The 18,403-nt window shown below is 52.4% G+C and overlaps 1 protein-coding gene across 5 annotated transcripts in view; it reads right to left on the reverse strand.

Annotated features, from left to right (window-relative positions):
• ABCC8 (ATP binding cassette subfamily C member 8) overlaps positions 1-18,403 on the reverse strand; it is a 74,564-nt gene that overhangs the window by 17,046 nt on the left and 39,115 nt on the right. For 4 of the 5 annotated variants that reach the window (XM_036862609.1, XM_036862612.1, XM_036862614.1 and 1 more), the window contains 11 exons: positions 18,316-18,356; positions 16,981-17,126; positions 14,795-14,900; positions 14,502-14,618; positions 14,001-14,076; positions 13,140-13,245; positions 4,934-4,969; positions 3,583-3,618; positions 2,750-2,848; positions 1,595-1,679; positions 851-931 (listed from right to left, as the gene is read on the reverse strand). In XM_036862609.1, the coding sequence (XP_036718504.1) occupies positions 851-931; positions 1,595-1,679; positions 2,750-2,848; positions 3,583-3,618; positions 4,934-4,969; positions 13,140-13,245; positions 14,001-14,076; positions 14,502-14,618; positions 14,795-14,900; positions 16,981-17,126; positions 18,316-18,356 (929 nt within the window). The remainder of the gene's footprint in view (positions 1-850; positions 932-1,594; positions 1,680-2,749; positions 2,849-3,582; positions 3,619-4,933; positions 4,970-13,139; positions 13,246-14,000; positions 14,077-14,501; positions 14,619-14,794; positions 14,901-16,980; positions 17,127-18,315; positions 18,357-18,403) is intronic. The other variant, XM_036862611.1, reaches the window with a different exon arrangement.

An 18,403-nucleotide genomic window follows, 5' to 3' on the forward strand; every position in this document is an offset into this window, starting at 1 on the left:
TAGTGAACTATTACTCATAGTAATAGTGGAGGGTGGAGAATAAAGCTGGGGTCAGAGACCTGAGGTTCCTTCTTCTAACTGTGTGTCCAAATGGGCTTCCTCTTTCCTTCTGTTTAACTGACTCACTCTTCAAGACCCTCCTCTAGGAAGCCCCCCCACACCCCGATTACTCTAGCCCTCACAGTTGTCTCCCTGGACATAGTCTGTGTCACACAGTTTGGCTTTCAAGTGGGCTGTGGCTCTTGAGTGTGGGTAAGCTCTGTCTCCCTAATCAGACTCTCAACCTTTGAAGCCAAGGGCTGGGTCATAGAATTCTTCAGTATCAACTAAGGCACCTCACACAGAACTTGGCATGAAGTAGGGCAGATATAGATAAGTTTTATCTCATGTTTGATTACTAGTGGTTACCTGGAGTGCTGTGTTGAGAAGGATTCTGAGGCCAAATTAAGTTTCCATGGGAAAGAAAGCTGTGATCAATTAGCAATGTCTGCTCTGGGCATGAGATGAGAAGTGGTAACTCACCTTCCATGTATTTGCCATTTTTATAGTCGGGCTAAATAAGTGTTAATAGGTTGGGGCTGTCCTACAGGGAGGAGGCCTATAATTACTACTCACCTCCCCTTATGGCTACTGCAGAGCCCAGTGTGAAATCCACATGGGTCAATTGGACTAACCTTGCCTCAGTTTCTCCATCAGTAAGATGGGTAGGTAATATCTCTGGCAGGAGAGGATTGCTCCTGGAGAGGGAGGTTGTTGGGCGATGGTGTGTGTGTGTCTATCTGTGCAGGCAATGAGCCAAGGTGGCAGCCAGACACAAGGGCCCCAAGGAGGTACCAGCTGGTGCACTCACCAAGAAGACGACGTTAGTGTGCTGGTAGAGGGCTCGGGCCACGCTGATTCGCTGGCGCTGACCACCGGACAGGTTGATGCCCTGCCGCCAAAGGGGAGGAAAGGTCATGCCCTCACAGCCCTTCGGGAGAGACTGTCCTGGCCCCTACTTGTGAGCTCTTTGGGAGGGAGGCCTGGCTCTATGCACCTTTTTGCCCCCTCCACCTGGCAGAGAGGGGGAACTTGTACTTGTTTACTGAATTCATTCAGAAGCGGGGAGAATGATTCCCAAGGTGCTAGGGACCATCTGACCCATGAAAACCAGAATGGAGGAAGGGCGGATTTAAATCACACACAAGGAGGACAGCCACGGAAGAATCCTATTTGTTTAAGCTTATGGAGGAGGGACCCTGCCTGGAAAGGGAACAGGAAGAAAAACCCTGAGTCTAGCGCAGTGCCGTGCGGGCTCTCAGTACATACTTGGGGCATGAATGGAGATGTCAAGTCATCTGCAGCCTGGGAAAGTGCTAAGCTGACCTCTGCACCAAGCACGACTGAAAACTTTTCGAGGACAGCCACCAACCCAGGGCTCAAGGAGATCATTTTGATCCCACTGCAGGCAACTCTTCAGCCTTCCCCCTCTCTCATTTCTCATTACCTGTTCTCCCTGAGAAGGATGTCAGGGCATGGTAATGGTGATGGGTGGGGAGCAGGGGAGGCTGAGGGCCCCAGCTTTGAGAACCACCCCCTGGAAGCTGCTACTAACCCGTTCCCCAATCTGGGTCTGGTCTCCATGGGGCAGGATGTCGATGTCTGGTTGCAGGGAGCAGGCTTCGATGACCATCTTGTACCTGCAGTGGGGTGGGTGGGGACACAGCTGATCGGCCTGGCCAGAGGTGGGCCTGGGCATTTGCAGAGGGTCATTACCCTCCAGGCAGACATGCCCAGGAAGAGCAATGGCTTTAATGGGCCTCCTGATGGGTGTAAGCAAACACCCTGTGAGCTTGAAAAGAGCTGAGGGCAGCAACTGACACCATCATGAAGAAAGTTAAATATTTGAAAGATGAAATTGGATGGGAGCAAATAGCCACATAAGTGACAAGAGAGGGCCTGTGGTCCCTGTGCAGTGGGAAAAGCTGCAGCCAGAGCCCATGCTTGGAGCACTGCCAGGGAAAAATCACTGCTGGTTTGCTTAGGCAGTAAATGATGATGGCTGGTCCAATATTTGCCCAGCCTGCTCCCCTCACGCTTCCCTGGTCAGCTCTCAGCCTGGGCAGGTGCCAGCCAGAGTGCATGGAGACATCAGAGTGCCTCGGTGACATGTACTTGGGTGTCAGGAAGACTTGGATTTGAAACCCATTTCTGCCACTTACTGGCTGGGTGGCCTTGGGAAAGTTACCTGACCTTCCTGAGTCTTGGTTTCCTCATCTATAAAATGGGGATAATAATAGTACCTGCCTACTGGGATTGATGTGATCATTACAGGAAATCATGCATAGCAAGAACATCTGGAAAGAGCTCCATGGATGTTAGCAGTCATTAGCACTGGAGGGATCTGTGTACAAGCTGCGGAGCTGGGGGTAGGGAATCACGAGAATGGAGACTCACGGAGGGCTGGGCGAGCCTTTTCACCAACATCAAGAGACGGCACCAGGGTTCCTGCACCTCCCTCCCCTCCTGCCCTCTCAACCATGGGAGTTGGACTGCCCTGATGCCCAGCACATCTGGATCATTTCCAGATGGACCATATGGAACAGGCTGGAATCCAGATAAGGGGGCTGGAGAGCAGGATGGCTGGGTGAGGAAGATCGATGGAGGAGCAGGCAGCAGGCTGGGCTTGGGGGCTGGGGCAGTGGCTAATGCACGACCAGTTTCTCCCCTCCCCAGCTTGCCCCCCAACCCACCTCCTCGAGGCTTTTACCGTTGTTTGTTGAAGGGACTCTCAAAGGTGATGTTCTCCTCCACGGTGGCATTTAGCAGCCATGGTTTCTGAGAAGCATAGGCCACGGGGCCTCTCTTCCTGGAAAAAGCAGGGCAGGAGTAGGGAGGTATTCTCAGGGGGTCATTGTCAGAGGTGGTTGTCAAGCTGATGGCTTAAACTGGGGCAAGGGGGTGGGGGCAGCACTAAGATGAGAAGGTGCAGTTGGCAGAAATCTGCTTTGTGTGGCTCCTGGTGGCCTCTTGTTCCCCAAGGGCCCGAGGCAGTCTTGGGTGCTGGGTCTTAGCTGGCTGGGGGATAAGGGACCTCAACCCCTCCCTGCTCTCCACCCTTCCCTATCCCACCCTTTCAGTCTGTTCCCCTTCTTAAGTCTCTACCCAGAGCCTGGGAAGACCCCAAAGTGTGACCAAACTAAGTAAATACTTGAACCCTGATTTCCTCCTTCCTTGAGTAGCCCTCAAACCACTCGACTTTGATGTTAGCAGGTAACACTCCAAATGGAACTTTTTAAAAATGAAGAGTCAAGGAAACCACATTTAGTGTGATGTGGTTTCTGAAGACCAAAAAAAAAAAGGAAAGAAAGAAAAGGAAAAGATGATCACCAGACAAAAATGATCTGGTGTGAAGGGAGCAGCTTGATACACGGAAGCAGTGGTGACCTCCGAACCACCGCACGAAGCACAGCGCCCTCCCGGGCCTCCTCTGCAGCTGGGCTGGACCTGGGGGGCTGCCTTCCAGAGCTCTGTGGCTCCCTTGGCCTGAGACCCCCTCTGAGGAAGTCTGCCCTGGAGGGCGGTGCTCTCGGGACACAGTACCTGACATCCAAGTCGGTTGCCGTCTCCCGCTCTGGGCTGCAGCAGGGGAGGAAAGACGTAGCTTCAGGGTTCACCTGAGTAGACTGAGCTCTCCATAGACAATTTGAGATCCCTCAAACCCAGCGTGAGTGCCTTTATAATCCCTGAGACCAAGACTGCAGCCACAAAAGCCACACGCCATCCAGGGGGAGCCTCCACTGCCTGAGTACACACGGCGTGTGTGAGGAAGGCCTCAGGGGACCTGGTTAAGTTACGAGGGAGAGTGGGGGGAAGGCACCATTGGTGTAGGCTCATGGGGGTGGTGGTGCTTCCCACGTCAGAGGAGCATGAGGCCCAACATGTGGCTCCTGCAGACCCAGCCTCTGCATCAGGGCGCAGATGCACTGGCCGAGGTCTCGGGCTGACATGGCTGCACAAATGTCTGGGGCAGGAAGTGCGCTTTGACCGTAGCCAGGCCAGGCCGGGCAGGCCACCGTGGGTGCCTGCAGTCTGGGGATGGTAACCCACAGCCGATGGAACTCAGTGTGGCACCTAGAGAGCTGAGAAGGGCTCCAGGTGTGATTTGCAGCCCCAGGTCCCTGTCAGAAGACAACCATGGAGCCTGGGGGATCTGCCGAGAGGGACATGGTCAGCTGTGGTGCCCACGTAGCCTGGACAGACCCCAACTGCTCCAGTGTCAAATACTCCGTCCCGTTGTGCCCATCCATGCGTTCATACTTGTCACATACCATGAGGTCTGATTTTTGGCTCAAGAACTATGGTCACTATGGCTAGAGAGTCTGGGCTGTCATCATGCCCTGGCACTTGGCGACAAGGTGGGAGAAAGGGCAGAGAAAGTATGGGGAAGTGAAACCTCTGTGGTGTTGCAGAGTGAAGGCCAGAAACTTAAACGGATTTCCAAGGTCAAGTCAACCTCCCACTCCTGACTTCCCACCACCTCCAGTGTGCCTCGATTGTCTTGAAAGAGGTGTGGTTAGGGAGGGTTTTGAAGGTCTTAGAGCCACATCAATCTATTTCACTTGGATGTTTTAGACGACCAGAACATAAAGCACGTTGAACATAAAGCAACACAAAGCAACATGACTGAATTTTCTGTCTCCCTGGGGGATACCCACCTCCGCTTTTTATAGCTTTGTTTCTCAACTTTTTTTCTTTTTTTTTTTTAATTTATTTTTTATTTTTTATCTTTGGCCGCTCTGTGCAGCATGCGGGATCTTAGTTCCCCGACCAGGGATCGAACCCATGCCCCCTGCACTGGGAATGCGAAGTCCTAACCGCTAGACCGCCAGGGAATTCTCCAAGCCCCTTCCCTTTGTTGGAACCCACTTCCGACCGAGCTCCAAGGCTGTACCTGGGGTCCTCTCCCGTCTCGCCGTCAGGAAGGCTGCTGGGGCACAAATGGGAAAAAACAATACCAGTTACTTCTCACTCCATTGCCTTCCTCTCCATCACACTGTGTCTTTGGGGAGAAGCAATCCCCACCCCTCCGACCCATCCCCAGTGTCCCCAAGTGGCTTCCTTGGGGGCAGAAACTGTTCTTCTCAATCTCTGTCCCTCCCGCAGCAACTGGATGGGCCCCCTCCGAACAGCAAGGGCTTCATTAGTACTCCTGGCACAACTCCAAACAGCAGTGAAGCTGGTTTGGCATCAAGACTGGCTTATAGTTGGGAAAACTAAGGCTCAGGGAGGGAAAATGACTTTCCCAAGGTCATAATCATTTCATACAGCATTTTCCAACTGTGGATTGGGACCCGAAAATTGGGTCTGAAACAAGTAAATTGCAACTGCACTTAAAAAGAAAAGAAGAAAATACCAGTGTGCATTGCATGTGGTCAAGATGTGTATTTTTTGTGTGAATTTTTTTTCTCTTACCTATCAATGCATAAATGTAGTGGGCTGTGATGTAAAATGTGTTTCATACTGTGGATTACAGTAAAAAGTTTTTAGAAAAACACTGAGTGAGGTGACCTGAATTTTGGTGCCAACTTTGTCAGTGCTCTTTCTCCTGCCCCAGGCCACCTTTCAACCTTCCAGAAGCAACCTTCTCCCAATGAAGTATGTACTTCTGACATGCACATTTGGGGAAAATCAATCTGTTCTGTCTTCATGCAGATCTTACTTTAATAATAGTAAAACCAGCTAACATTTATTGAACTTTTATAAGCACTGCAATAGTATTATCTATTTTAAAGCTCAAAAAAACCATATGAAGGAGGTCCGCACTTTATAGACAAGGAAAGTGAGACTTAGAGAGGCTAAGTAACTTGCCCAGAGTCACACACCCAGCAAATAGCAAAGAAAATAGATCTGTAACTCCAAAGCTTCATGCTCTTAATGACTATGCTACATTGCTTCACTGTGATTACCCAGGCCATACCTCCGATAAATTTCTTGCCAGGAAAACAGGATGGACAAAAACAGGGATGGAAAGAAGCCTGATGAAATTCTCTTTTGTCCTCTGCTGAGGAGCAGAACAGAATGGACCCTGATGGATATATAATCACCAGTTCCCTATGATCCTATTCGCCGATCTTTATGGTTTCATTTCACTCCCTCAACTCAACCTAACCTCATGTTCCCTAACCATCAGACTGCTGTAGTTTATGGACAAGCTGGTAATGTGAGACAGATTAAAAAACCCAAGCTTACAAATTCCAACTCTGCAGCCACAGCCCAGATAAGCTCATCGCTGCAGTCTTCTGCCTTGACTGCTTCCAGGGTTGCAAAGGCTGTTATTTTTCTGGAGGGAAGCACATCTGTGGCCTCCCTGAGGACCCCAGCACACATTGAACTCCCTTGGCTCTAACTCAGTTTGCATCATTATCTGGGCTGTTCATTTAGCCCTTATAATGGACTACCTTCTTCTCTAATCAGCTCCTGTGTAAGTAAGTCTTTTATCCCCAGTGGGATTTTAAGGCAGGAAGAGCATCTTTTTCAGCTCCCACAGTGCTTAGCACATGACAGGTCTGTAATAAATGGAGGTTGTTAACAGACATCTTTAATCATTTGGGAGGAAGGAAGGGAGGGGGGCTATCACTCAATGCCGGCCATCCTCATGCCAGGCACTGTGTGAAGTTGTTTGTATTCATCACTTCATCCTCACAACACTCTATAAAAAGATGTTAGTATCCCCATCTTACAGATGGAAACACTGAGGCTTAGGGTTTGCCTGATGTGCCCAATGGTACAGAGCTAGGAAGAGGGGAAGCTGGGATGTGAATCCAGGTTCATCTTCTCCTCTTTCCAGTGTAGTTCCAGCCTTCCTAGAATGAGCCTCCTCATTGTGTGTGTATGTCTTAATCTGAAAAGTAAAAAACGGTATGTGTGGCGCACACTTCCTCTCATTGATTGCTGGGCTCTTAAATGAGTGTTCCTCTTCGGCCTGCACTTTTGGGACCAAGCACTGAGCTAAGAAGATGATCTCTCCTTTTCTCTGACCCACCTCCTTCCCTGCAGCCAGCTGTGAGCTGGGTGCCTGTGTGCATGGCAACCTGAATCACTGCACAGAGCCTGCCCTCAAAGGGCTCACGGTCTGGCAGAGCGAATCAGACAGGGACAGAAGTCAGAAAGTTATAAGGGCCAAAAGAAAAGTAGGAGCCAGAAAGTACTATAGAAATTTGGGGGAAAAGTACACACAAACACATATGCAAATACGCAGAGAAAAGACTGGAAACTTCTGGGTGGTGGGATATTAGGTGGTTTTTAATCTTCTTTCTACTTGTGTATCTTTTCTCATTTAACGTACATTCTTTTAGAGTCAGAGAAAAATGTACTTTTTACAGGTAGTTTGGAGGAGGAAGAAATCTGAGAAAGTGAGGAAGGGCTCATAGAAGTTACAGGTGAACGGAACCACGAAGCGGGAAGGATGGAGACAGCGGAGGTGGAGGGAGGGAATTCTAGGCTGGAGGAGCAGCCTGCATGAGTGCAGGCAGTGTGAGAAGTGGAAAGAACATGGGCTCTAAAGTCTGTATCCGATGGGCTTCTCTACTCACTGGTTGTGAAATCTTAGGCAAGTCCCTTTCCTTAGGGGAGCCTGTTTCCTTATCTATAAAATTGGGGTAATGGTAGGAACCTCACCATGACTCTGGGAGAATGTATTACCAACGTAGCTCATAGCTGGTTGGAGGGAAGGACCTGGGTGGGGTTCGAGAATGAGGGATGGGGTCGGCGGGAGATCATCCTTTCAGCTCAGTGCTTGGTTTCAAAGGCACAGGCAGAGGAGAAGTCCAATGGCCCCAACATTCATTTAAGACCCCAACAATAAATAAAAAGGAAAGCGGTGGAAATTGAAGTTGGAAGGGGAAGTTAGGACTTATGGGTCTCCATGGTCCATTCATCCTGCCCCAGAGGTGCTTGTTGCTGCCCTGAAATGTTACCTTTCATGCACAGTGCCGTTTCCGATTGATGTCGTTGGGTCCTAATGCCAAATCTCTGAGGGAGGAAAGGGTTTTTCTTATTGTTCGGATGAGGAAACTAAGACGCAGAGAGGTGAAGTAACCTGCCCAAGGTCACACAGCTATCGAGTGGCAGAGTCAGGACCACAACCAGAGACTATCTAGTTCCCAAGTTGGGCTCGTCATGTCCACATGGTGCCCCAGCTGTCTGCCCACCATCTCACCACACCTGCCTCCTGCAGGAAACCTGGGGTGCCCTTGAGCCCCTGACCCAACTCCCCAAAGGCTCCAAGAAACTGTATGAACAGATGGGTTCACAGAGCCGTCCTGAGACAAGCCTATTTTTCATCCTGGGGAATCGGGGGTCTCAGGAGGCAGCCTTCACATCACAAGGCAACAATGTCCTGAGGCAGGCTCAGAACAAGTAGGGCCCGGGGCGCACACCTCCGGGGGTGGCAGGGGCAGCAGGGAGCTCCAGAGAGGCCAGTTTGCAGTTCCTCGTGGGGAGGTACCTCAACGCTTTCCTCGGATCCCAGCTTCCTGCTGTCTCCCCAGGGCTGTTTAAAATCAATCTACTGTGGACATTAATGGCCCTATTCTTTATTTCCAGGGAAAGAATTTCATTTGAATATATCTGCTAATTTTGAGTGTTTATCAGAATGTTTTCCTCTTAAAGATTAAGGAGAGAGTTTGCAAATTCCCAGGTTAACAGTGCATCGAAGCAGAGAGCCAGGCAGGCGCAGGTGACTATCAGTAAAGTGAATATTTGGTCCCGCACGAGACCTGGGTTCTCCCAGAGACCTGGACCCGGGCAACAACCGATGTGCAGGATCCACTCAGGGCTGCCGCAGTAACTCTCCAGCCTAGAATGTAGGGCCTCACCCCTTGAAGCCCCCATGCCCATCCTAGGCCTCTGTCCACCCAGGACTGGTGAGCCCCCTGAGGGCAGGGGCCAGGTCTTCTCCTTTGTAGCTTACACAGAGTGGTTCACAAAATACACATCCTGTGGGGGGGCACCTGGGGCATGGCATGGAATAGCCCTCCAGCCCCGTCTCCAAGGAGCTCAGTGTCATGGGGGAGACATGCCCCAGCATACGGTGTGAGGCGTGCACGAATAGGATTTGCACATTCCAAATGCTGGTGGAGAAGTTGGGTGGTGGAGGTCTGGGTGAGGGAAACAGCTTGGACAAACGCATGTGGGAAGGAGAGAGAGGTAAAGACGCATTTAATGGCAGTCTCCTAAAGGTCATAAGTTGTTCCTGGTTCATTCATTTAGCAAATGCATTCATTTAGCAAAGGCGCTGTGGATTCAGAGAGACAAACAAGATATGATCTTTATCCCCAGGGAGCTCACTACAGTCTCTCCTGGAGACAGGCTGGAGTATAATTAAAGAGCAATAGGGGAATTTTGTTCCTGGAATAGAAGTACATCGTCAAACAATAATATTTATAATAATATTTATAGGGCATTTGCTACATGCCAGGTTAAGCCTCACATTAACTCCACGGGTAATAAGGGAAAACTGGTACAGAAGGGTCACAGAATTTCCCAAAGCACAGAGTCCAGATTTGAACCCAGACAGCCTGCCTCCAGAACTTTTGCTCCTATCCGCTCAGCAATACTGCTCATTTTTTTCAAGGAAGGAATAAATGAATGGTTGTACACACAAAGCAATCTCCCCAGAGCGTTCTCTGTTATGCCCCTCCTAATCTCCCAAATCCCTGCCTTGTGCCTCCTGGAACTCCTTCTGGCTGCCTGGTCACCAGGTCTTGGCCCTGGTATGGATGAAAAACACCGGAGCGGCTTGGCATCGCCCCTGCCTCTGGCTGCAGACAGGCAGGCCTGCGGGAGGGGCTGCTGGGTCAAATGCTATTTTGCTCTTGGCTCATTTTGCAAGCGCATCGTTGCCCTGCAGCCCTGCAGCCCAGGGTCTGAGGCATGGAGCTCCCGCAAGTAACGGAGGGGGGCCTCAACACACAGTCCCCACACTTAACTCATTGCCCAGGGTAGGTGGGCCAAGCAGAGCTGTGTACGTGTCCAGGATTTTGAGAGACAAACAGCAGATGAAGCCAACTGAGCCAGGTATGACCAGCCTCCTCCTTCTCCCATCCACTGTAACGAACTCCTGACTGGTCTCCCTTCCTGCAGTCTCTTTCTCCACGATCCCTCATCCTGTATCACCAGCACGTTTCTCCTACAGCCTTCAGGCTAAATCTTGTTTCCCAGGCCAGGTATACAGGGTGTCTGACCTCAGCCCAGCCCACTTCTTTAGTCCTGTCCTTCACCAGCGTCCCTAACACCCACTGCTGCGGGCACCAGAACCACACCCTCTTACATGATCACGCCTTTGCCCACGCTGATACCCTTGCCTGGAACACCTTCCTCTCCCACCTCGGCCTCTTCCATCTGATGAAACTACGCTCATCCTTCAAGGCTCAGATACCATGTCCACGTGAGCCTTCTTTCCTTGACCACAGAGTTCACTGTTCCTCTGTGCTCGATGGTGGCACTGATCTCTGTTCTCCTCCCTTGGAAGCAGCGGCCACGTCTTCACCACCTTTGCGTTCCTATTGCTGTGCCCGGGGTCTGGCACACAGCAGGTGCTCAGTAAATATGGGGTGAGTGAATACATCAATGTAGAGAAGCCAGAACATGAGTTGAGTCATGAACAAATTCTCACAACGTCCTGGGGTTGGCTGCAGGCTACCCTGATGCGCTCGCTATGCTTGGGAGGGAAGCTGTGCCGTGGAGGAGGGCAAAGTGGATCCTGGAGAAAAAAGATCCTTTCACCACCACCCCCTCGCTGAGCCTGGAACAGAGCCAGGACGTGGGGCCCCAGCTGCCGGTCGAGGAGAGCGAATGTCAATGCAGACAGAGCTGTGAGCTGTGCTGCGATGGTTCTGCTGAGGTGGGGCGGCGGGGTACCACAGCCATTGAGGCTGCTGGCCTTCAGAGTGGCCAGGCTAGCTATTTCTTCATGTTGCTCTCAAGCCCCTTCTCTCTCAGCACACAGTGGAAAGCCCATGCACTTGAGCACTTAGGGGCACATCCCACTTCTGCCATTTAAGGGCTGGGTGGCCTTGGGCAACTTGCTTCACCTCAGTTTCCTCATCTGTTAAATGGGGATAATGATAATGCCTACTTCACAGAGTTTGGTGAAGACTGACCGAGACAATGAAGTAAATAAAGTGCCTTACACAGTATCTGGCACACAAGAGGCGCTCCAGCACCCTGGAGAGGCCCCTGTACCCCCTGGGGCTGGGGCAGAGGTTTCCTAAGAGAGAAGAGGCAGCAGTCAGACCCTGAGGGTTGGCACAGCTTGGAGAGGAGGTGGGGGCTGAGGCTGAGCTGCCTCTGCAGAGGCCAGAGAGGTGCTGACGCGGGTGTGACAGCACCTGAGGGTGAGGGCGGTGGGGAGGAGATGAAGGAAGTGGGGCAAAGGGAACACGCTCAGAGGGGGTCTGATTCAGGCTGAGTGGGACACAGGGGAATCTAGGGGCAGCCCCAGTCTCTGGGCTCTGTAATCCCGTCTAGGAAAGGTCTGCCCTGAGAGAGGGCCTGGATCCAGTTTGCCCTCCACATGGAATTTGGACAACAATCCCTGGAACTAGGACCCAAGGTACCCCAGCCCAAGGCAGTGGCCAGGCTTGAGGGAAAGAGCCCAGGCTTGGGACCCTGGTCTGCAAGCTGACCAGTAAGTCACCCAGCCTCTCTGTCCTCAGTTCTTACTTCTGTGAAATGGGGCGATAACACCCAGCGGGAAGCTTCAATGAGATCGTGCTTGCAGTGCACTTAGCAAAGGGCCTGCCCATAGCAGGTGCCCAATAAATGATCAGTTGCTTTCTTCAGCTCACAGTTCACTGGGGGCTCCTGTCTTCCCATCACAGACACACACAGGCAGCCAACGGACAAGGGCTCCTCCCTCCAAAGCCCTGAGGGGCAGTTGGCACAAGGGCCTGGCAACGCAATGCTTGGACCTTTCCAGTCAGGCTGTGTTGAGAAACACCCGAATAAGATGGGGAATGGATGCAGAGACCCTCTGTCCCCAGACATACCACATCCCCAGTGGAATCAACGTTCCAGAGACTAAGGTCATGGGAAACCCAAGGGGCTTGTTTGCCAGCCCACAGCCCCATTGAGGAGGGAAACTTGCCAGATGTATTGGGTGCACCATTCAGGGACATTTTGGAAAAACAGGAAATGGGGGTATATGCAGGTGTTCAGACACTGGTCCAAGGCCTTTCTCTCTGCTCAGTCTGCACTCAAGCTTATGAAAAAACCTGACATCTTGCCCTCTGCTGAACTGGCTGTGACTTTCATTCCTGAAACCTCAGTCGGATCCCTCTTTCTCTTGGATTCTTGGATACCGGGGACGGGGAGGTGTTGGGGATGAGTGTCGGTAGGCTCCAAGCTACGTTGTGTGTTGACTGCAGTAGTGATGTTCTGTCCAGGTTTCTGAATACCTTTCCCACCCTCTTCATTTCTTGGCTCTTCTTTTCTTACTTTTAAAAAAGCCTTTATTTTATATGTATCTTTAATCAACTAGTTTCAAGTGCTTTTTGGAAGTAGGTGGGTATAAATAATAGATTCATGATTGACTCAGCCTAGGGTTCTGGCTCTTTAATTAGGATAGTGATCTTTGCCCAGAAACTCACATTTGTCTGGTTTATCTCTGGCTCCTTGAAATACCCACTGAATGGTCTGTATCAACTTTGCTGATGACCAAGCCAGAAACCAATGTTTGTGTTACGGTCCCTCACACTGGGAGGCAGTGCGGCTGAGTGAACGCGGAATTTGGAGTCATACAGAACTGCGTTCGAATTCCAGCTCTGCCACTTATTAGCTGGGTGAATGAGGGCAAAGAGTTTGGCCCTTCTCTACAAAACGAGATCTGTTAACAGTACTTACCTTGCTGGTTTTCATAAGGATTAAATGACATAGTGTGTGCAGAGGACATCGCAAAGTACCCGGCACATAGTGAGGGCTTAATAAATACTAATGATGCTAATGAGAATAACAATTCAGTGCTTTCACTGAGTACTCGCTGAACACACTCAGTAAATGCATGGTGCATCCTCCACTGAGAAGGATGGTTGAAAGGAGGGCTTCCGCCTGCCCACTGTCTTTCCCCACTAACTGAGCCCGGAGGATGCATGTAGTACCTGTTCCAGAAGACGGCCCCCGAGACCTTCTGCATCTCCCCCAGGGTGGCTAGGAGGAGCGAGGACTTGCCGCAGCCCACCTGCCCCACGATCATGGTCAGCTGGCCTGCAGGGAGGGAGGGCGGCAGATGGGACTGGGGCCAGGAGGGAGTCTGAACAACCACCACCCGGAAAGACAGACAGACAGATATACCCAACCCTGGGGCCCCCATTTGCTTTCCTCCTACCTAGAATCCCCAGGGAGTCTTTTCCCCCTTTGAGCCTTTCCTTCTGGAAACCTACATCCTACCTCTGGCTCCCCAGGTCCTTCCTCCTTCCTATTGTTGATCCCCCCGCCCCTTCCTAAGCACCTGCTTCTCCTTCCAGTGCTCTCAATTGTGAGCCCAGAGTCTCCCAGTCCCAACAAAGGGCACCCTTTCCTTCCCACTTCCATGCTTTGCTCCTGCTCCTTCCCCTGCAGAATGTCCACGCTGCCTCATGGCCCGGGGCACCCTGCTCATTCTCAGAATCCCCACCTCTTCCACTACGACTTCCCTGGCTACTGGGGATCGCTTTCCCTTTTGTGAAGCACCCATTCTGTCTGCAACAGATGGTTTGACATCAAGGCCCCGCTGTCTTGCCCTGTCCTTGCTGCTGCACTCCTGCCTAGCACACGGACTCCTCGGGGAAGTAGCCCACCCCCTCTCTAGCCTTCATACCCTAGAGCACCCACCACGAGTGCACACAGAGCAGGTACTCAACCAATCCTGATTTTTCTTTTTCTCCCCATGTCACTCAGGGGGGTGTGGGGAGGGAGCACTTCAAACACGACTCCAAGGGGGACACCCCCAGACCATGACAGAGGGGTGAGCTGGGCCATACCTCGGGGGATGCAGATGGTGATGTTGGACAGTGTGGGGATTCCATCGGGGGTCCACGTGAAGAAGCCTCCAATGATCTTCATTGGCGGTACCCCAGCCCCGGAAGAGAACAGAAAGGCAGCTGGGGTCTCAGGGTGAATAGTCTGTCGCCTCCCCTCCCCCATGAAAGCCAAAAAACACTGATTCCAGTCCCCAGATCACTTCCAAGGCAGGGGAGTGGGGGAATGGCCTTCTCGTGCAGACCTCTCTGCCTGAGGCACCCTCCCCAGAGGACTGCTACGGGTCCCCCTACTTGGTGGAGATGGAAGCATTGTCCCTGGTCTCGGGACTCCTGTGGACTCTACAGGCAGCCAGGGTGACCTCCAGGGCAGAGGGCTCAGCACACAGGTCTCTGGCCCTTCAGATGTAGTGTTTCCTCCTGGGGTTGGCGCTGGGAGGCGGGCGTCGGGGTTGCGGGGTTGGCGCTGGTGGCGGGCGTCGGGGCGCGGGGTCTCGGACTCACCTGGACACAGCAGTTGTCAGCATCCCCGTCTGCACCGGGGGTCAGGCTCTGCAGCGGGCCCACGAGGCCCCGACAGTCCTCCCAGGCTGGACGCTTGCGGTTCACAACCTTGAGGGGCTGGGGATGGTTAGGAGGAGGTGAGGGCCCAGGGGCTGGGAGCTGTGCAGGGAAGGGAGCTCCCCCGCAGTGAGGAAAGGCTGAGGCAGGACCAGCAGGGCACGAGCTGCAGGCATTAGAGAAAAACACTATGTGTGTGTGGGGGGGTGTGTGGCAAGGGGACGCTGGGCACTCACCACCGCCTGGTACTTGCTGGCCTGGCCCCGGGGCTCGGGCTCCCGGGCAGCACACTGCTCCTCGCGGATCTCTGCGCTGGACAGGAACTCGCTCAGCTTCTGCACGCTGCAGAGGAAGTGCAGACACCCCTCACCCTGCCCAGGGCAGAGGGGAGGGGAGGGGGAGGAGGGCGAGGCCTGAGAGAGCAGCTCTGAGAAGATGCCAGGTTCCAGGTGTGGCCCCCACAAAGCCCGCACTGGAGGGGACAGACAGGGGGCATCCCATGGGGGGCTATAGGTGTTACCAAGGCTGGTTAGGGTCGACTAGTCAGCTGGAGTAGGTTAGGGTGTGGATCAGGTGGGATTGGCCAGTTTTAGGGTTAGTGTTAAAGTTGATTAGTCTTGAGTTATTAGACTGAAGGATGTTGGGCTTTATCAGTTACTTTTAGGTTAGTTAGGATTAGGATTGGTTATCAACCACAACTGGTATTTTTTGATCACGTAATATACGTCAAACACTGTTAAATACTTCATAAGCACATAATTTAATCCCCATAATATAATTTGATCTTGCTGGGGGAGGTGTGGAAGAGGTATTATTCCTAATTCATGGAGGAAAAGGCTATTCTCCACCCCTGGGATTTCCTTATGGACTCAGAGCAGGTTCCAGAAGCTTCACTCTTTTGATTCATTCTCTCTTATCCCTGGGGGTGGGCAAGATGCCTGGGGAATCTTGAGAATTGTTCGCGTACCCCTCTCCCACCTTTTGCTTAAATGTCCAACAGCCTGGGGCCACCCCCACCCCTGTTTCTGTTCTGGGCATGACACCCCCTCCCCACAGCAGGAGCAGACAGCCAGCCTCGCCCACTTCCCCCTCTGTCCTTGTTCCAACACGACTTGACAAGGGCTGGGGGGGAGGGGAGGAGCTGGCCTTGGGGTCAACCGTCAGGCTGTGTGCTGTTCCCACTTTCAGCCCAGAGTCTGGTCTCTCTCTTTAAAAAGGCCTTAGCTATCCTGATGATGGTGACACGAGAACGGTTTACATAGAAATACTTCTGACTCAGGCAAGGGATTTCCCATAGGTGTAGCATCCTTGAATCTGTGGGTTCTACACAGAAGCACAGGCTGGGGTGCGGGTGAGGGAGGAGGGCTGATCATTAGAAGTCACAGTGCCACGGCCAACAAAAGTGAGTCAGCATAGCCGACCCTGGAAACGGGAGCTAATCCCCTTGCAGCCGGCTACTCCCTAGTCAGATACTCCTATGACCACAGTTCTACTGCGTTATGCCCCCTTCCATCCTTGACCCTCCTTCCATCAGCTACTTCATTCCAACAGCTACCCCTCCCTGCCAGCTGCCTCGGACTTGCCAGGGTCCCCGAGACAGGGGTGTCACTTCCCTCAAGGCTGGAGGGGCTTGGGTACAGAGGACATTTGTTACTGTCTGGTCCCATTGGTGATGAGAAAGGACATAGCCAGCTCTCCCCAGTGGCACGACTGGCCCTTGCTTTCAAGGAGCTGTTTCAGAGGCCTAAGGAGATCTTCACACTCCAGCTGTGGGATTCTCCAGCCAGAGCCTCAGCCTTCTACCTTCAGGCTTTCACTCCCAAGAAGGCGATGCCTCTGGGAGAGGGGCAGAGTCACCACTGGGCTCTAGAGCCCAGAGGTGGGGCCTCCCAGAGTGCGAGCCAACTGGGGACAGTGTGTACAGGCACCTGGAGGAAACTGCTCCACTGAGCGGGGCTGTGAGGGCGCTGAGACCCGTGGAGAGAACAGGGGGTGTTCAGCTTGCGGAAGACCGAGATTTGGGGGATACCTTCTGAAATCTGAGGGGCTGTCACGTGGGGGAGGGATGGCACTCATTCTGTGTGGCCCTGGAAGGCAGAACTAGGACCAATGGTTAGAATTGATGAGGTTATACCAAATTTGGCTCAACGTTGAATTTTTCTTTTTATGGAGTTCTCTTGGAGGTGACACTCTCCGTGGAGGACGTAAGCACGTTGGCTAGTCCTTCTCAGGGACTAGAGGGAGGGAAGCTACACATGGCCCATGTCCCTCTGACCAACCACAACCAGCTTCAGTGAAACCCAGATCAACGGGCAGGCATGTCCTGGGACCAAACAGCTGTGGTTGTAGCAGTCACCAGAGTGAGCCCTGGGGCCGACACGTGAGCGGGCTGACCACTGCCCTTGCTGGACCCTCCTCTCACCTGACCAGAGCTTTGACTGTGGACCGGACCACACTGGACAGCAGGAACAGTGGCGTCACCAGGATGTGGAAGAGGGAGAGGGAGGCAAAGGCTACCGAGGGGGAGAAGTCGGCCTCTTTGAAGAAGCTGACGTGGCCCACGAAGGTCTGCGGACAGAGGCACAGATGAGACAGAGCAGAGCGTGACTCAGCGTGTGGGCCCCTCCCGCACTGGCAGCCCTCAGCCCTGGGAAGGAAATGAGAGGCGGGAAGCAGGGGACCTAGGGGACCTTTGGGTTGGAGACACCACCATCCTCACAGTCATCTCATGGAACCGTCCCTCCCTGCCCTGCCTCCTTCATTCCAGGAATGACCAGGGAGGAGCCCTCAGGTTAGGTCAGCTCTGCCCCCTCTCAGACAGTAGTCCTCAGTCGGAAAATGTAAACACGATACTTACAAACCCACCTCGTAGTCTGTCGCCTGCCCCCCAGCCTCCGGGTTCCCGGCTTGGCTCTGTGGCCTCCGCTACCCAGAGTTCCCCAAGGAACCAGGCCAGGAACCAACTCAATAAATCATGTTGAAAGTGAATTCCCAAGCGTGACTGACAGGCTGTGAACTCGCCACAGTTCAGGGACGCCGGCCCCGGGGGAAAGACATGCATCTTTTTAAAGAACTGCGGATGTCACAGAAGCCAGGGATGGGAACCCTGGGTGAGGGGCTGTGGGCGTGTGGCCTTTCTGAGAGGTGCACTGCCGGCCCCCAATGCTCAGCTCCTACACAGCTTTGGTCAAAATTGCTTTAGAAAACCACCATTGTCATATTTAATGGCATGGAGAATTCTTCGTGTCATATTCTTACATTTTAAAAAGAAGTTTATAAACCTGCATACGAAGCACAATCCTAATTTTGTAAAAATGCCGTATTCTGTGAATCAAAAAAAGACTGGAGAAAAACACATTAAATTTGTTGCCAGTAGGATTATGGGTGATTTAAGTTCTCTTTGCCCTTTCCCTTCTGTATTTCTCAAAATTTCTACAAAAACATGTTTCACTTTTATAATGAAGTTTGATAGCAGTTTTTTTATTTTTAAAGAAAGTTTAATTGCTCTAGAGACTAAGCGTCAGGTCTTCCAGGCCGGGAGGCGGAGGTCCTGTTTGCCTGGAGTGGGGCAGTGGAGAAGGGACAGACTGCATATATAGACTCTCCATCCGGCACCCTATGCTCAGTGCCCCTGCTGAGCCCATCTTCCGAAGCCCTTGTGCAGAAAGGCCAAACCCTGGGCGCCTCTCACGCCAGACAGCCTTCCCCACCCCGCCCAACCAACTCCCACCGGGAGACAGAGAAAGGATCCACTTACGATGAGGACGGCTGCAATGGGGATGGCCGTGTTCATGAAAACTGCGGAGGAAGCACAGGGGAAGTTTAGTGGGAGGAAGGAGACGGCT

This window comes from Balaenoptera musculus, chromosome 8 (assembly GCF_009873245.2).
Source record: "Balaenoptera musculus isolate JJ_BM4_2016_0621 chromosome 8, mBalMus1.pri.v3, whole genome shotgun sequence".
NCBI classification, from domain to species: Eukaryota; Metazoa; Chordata; class Mammalia; order Artiodactyla; family Balaenopteridae; genus Balaenoptera; species Balaenoptera musculus.